We start from the raw sequence: 1851 nt of genomic DNA, 5'->3' as shown, positions 1-1851 counted from the left end.
GGCGGGTCGCGGAGGAAGGGCGGGGCCGGGCGGGGCCTGTCCGGGGGGCGCCGCTCCTGCGGAGCTCAGGGACGCGCGCCCGCCCAGGCGCCCCCGCGCTCTTCCTCGACGCCGACCGCTTCTCGTGGCACGACCCGCGCCTGTGGCGCTCCGGGGACGCGGCGCAAGGCCTCTTCTCCGTGGACGCCGAGCGCGTGCCCTGCCGCCACGACGACGTCGTCTTCCCGTCCGACGCCTCCTTCCGCGTGGGCCTCGGCCCGGGCGCCCGCCCCGCGCGCGTCCGCAGCGTCCGGGCTCTGGGCCAGGTGAGCTGGCGCGCGGTCCGGGGCTCGGGGCTCCTCTCCGCGCCTCCGCCCCTGCCAGTCCCCCCCCGTGAGTCCCGAGCACTCAGAGGCTGTCCCCTCCCCGGGCGGGCGCCGCTCGCGGCCCGGCCACTCGCAGTCGTTCACGCGCGACGAGGACCTGGCTGCGTTCCTGGCGTCCCGCGCCGGCCGCCTGCGCTTCCACGGGCCGGGCGCCCTGAGCGTGGGCCCCGAGGCCTGCGCCGACCCGTCGGGCTGCGTCTGCGGCAACGCCGAGGTGAGCGCGGCGCGCGGCGCGGTGGCGGGGCCCGCTCGGGTGGGGGCCTGGCGCGCGACCCTCTGCCGCCGCGGCCAGGCCCTCGCCGTCTGCGCGCTGACGGCCGCCTCCCTCCTCCAGGCGCAGCCCTGGATCTGCGCGGCCCTGCTCCAGCCGCTGGGCGGTCGCTGCCCGCCGGCCGCCTGCCGCGACGCCCTCCGGCCCGAGGGGCAGTGCTGTGAGCTCTGCGGTGAGCGCCCCCTCCCGGCACGTGGGCCTAGCTACCCTGGCTGCCCCCAGCCTCAGTTTCCCTGATGGTCCCGGGCCCGCGCCGCCGACCGCTACCCTCCTGTCGCAGGAGCCATCGTGTCGCTGACCCCCGGGCCCAGCTTTGACATTGAGCGGTACCGGGCGCGGCTGCTGCAAGCCTTCCTGGTAATGGGGCCGCGCCCCCCCCCTCGCCCTGTCACCCCCCGCCCCCACCCGGGACCTCCTCCCCCGCGGGGACCCCGGGCCCCACTTGGCCTCATTGACGCGCCTGCGCACCATTCGTGCCTGCCGCCAACGCCCCGCAGGTCCGAGGGCGAAGTCCCTGGGACAACCCTGTCTCCCTCCCCAGCCCCAGCCCCAGCCCCAGGGGCTGCAGGTGGCCGTGTCCAAGGTGCCGCGCCCGCCCCGGCCGCGCGGGGCCGCAGGCGCGGAGGCGGACACGGAGATTCAGGTGGTGCTGGCGGAGACCGGGCCCCAGACGGGCGGTGCGGGGCGGCTGGCCCGTGCCCTCCTGGCGGACGTCGCCGAGCACGGTAACGGCGGGTGCGCTTTTCTCGGCCCCTGCTCCGCCCGCGTGGGGGAGACTGAGCCGGCGCCCTCCGTTGCAGGCGAGGCCCTTGGGGTCCTGTCGGCGACCGCCCGGGAGTCGGGCGCGCCTGTCGGGGACGGCGCGGCCGAGGGGCTGGACGCTTCAGGGCTGCGCGCGGAGCTGGCGGGCGCAGTGACGGCTGGGGGGCTCCTGCTGCTGCTGACGCTGGTGGCGGGGGCGCTGCTTCTGCGCCGCGCTCCGAGGCCCACGTACGCCGGCGGGGCTGCGGGGTCGGGGGCTCCGGGAGGCCGTGGGGCCGCGGGGCGGGGCCTCAGCCGCGCGAGGCGGGGCCTCAGGTACTCGGGGCGTGGCCGCGGGGCCCAGGACAGCCGGGCGGATCCGCCGGGGGGCGGAGGCCGGGGCCGCGGGGCGGGGCCTCAGCCGCGCGGGGCGGGGCCTCAGGTACTCGGGGCGTGGCCGCGGGGCCCAGGACC

At 79.3% G+C, this 1851-nt stretch overlaps 1 protein-coding gene across 1 annotated transcript in view; it reads left to right on the top strand.

Moving 5' to 3' along the window:
* Positions 1–1851, top strand: part of AMN (amnion associated transmembrane protein) — a 9322-nt gene that overhangs the window by 7017 nt on the left and 454 nt on the right. The window contains exons 5-10 of the mRNA XM_034992746.1: positions 88–305; positions 442–579; positions 700–808; positions 917–993; positions 1184–1361; positions 1437–1626. Coding sequence (XP_034848637.1) covers positions 88–305; positions 442–579; positions 700–808; positions 917–993; positions 1184–1361; positions 1437–1626 — 910 coding nt within the window. The remainder of the gene's footprint in view (positions 1–87; positions 306–441; positions 580–699; positions 809–916; positions 994–1183; positions 1362–1436; positions 1627–1851) is intronic.

Source organism: Mirounga leonina, unplaced genomic scaffold, assembly GCF_011800145.1.
Source record: "Mirounga leonina isolate KUSES-001 unplaced genomic scaffold, KU_Mleo_1.0 Mir_82, whole genome shotgun sequence".
Taxonomy (NCBI): domain Eukaryota; kingdom Metazoa; phylum Chordata; class Mammalia; order Carnivora; family Phocidae; genus Mirounga; species Mirounga leonina.
The sequence above is the reverse complement of the archived record's forward strand: the minus strand, read 5'-3'. Positions and strand labels throughout refer to the sequence as shown.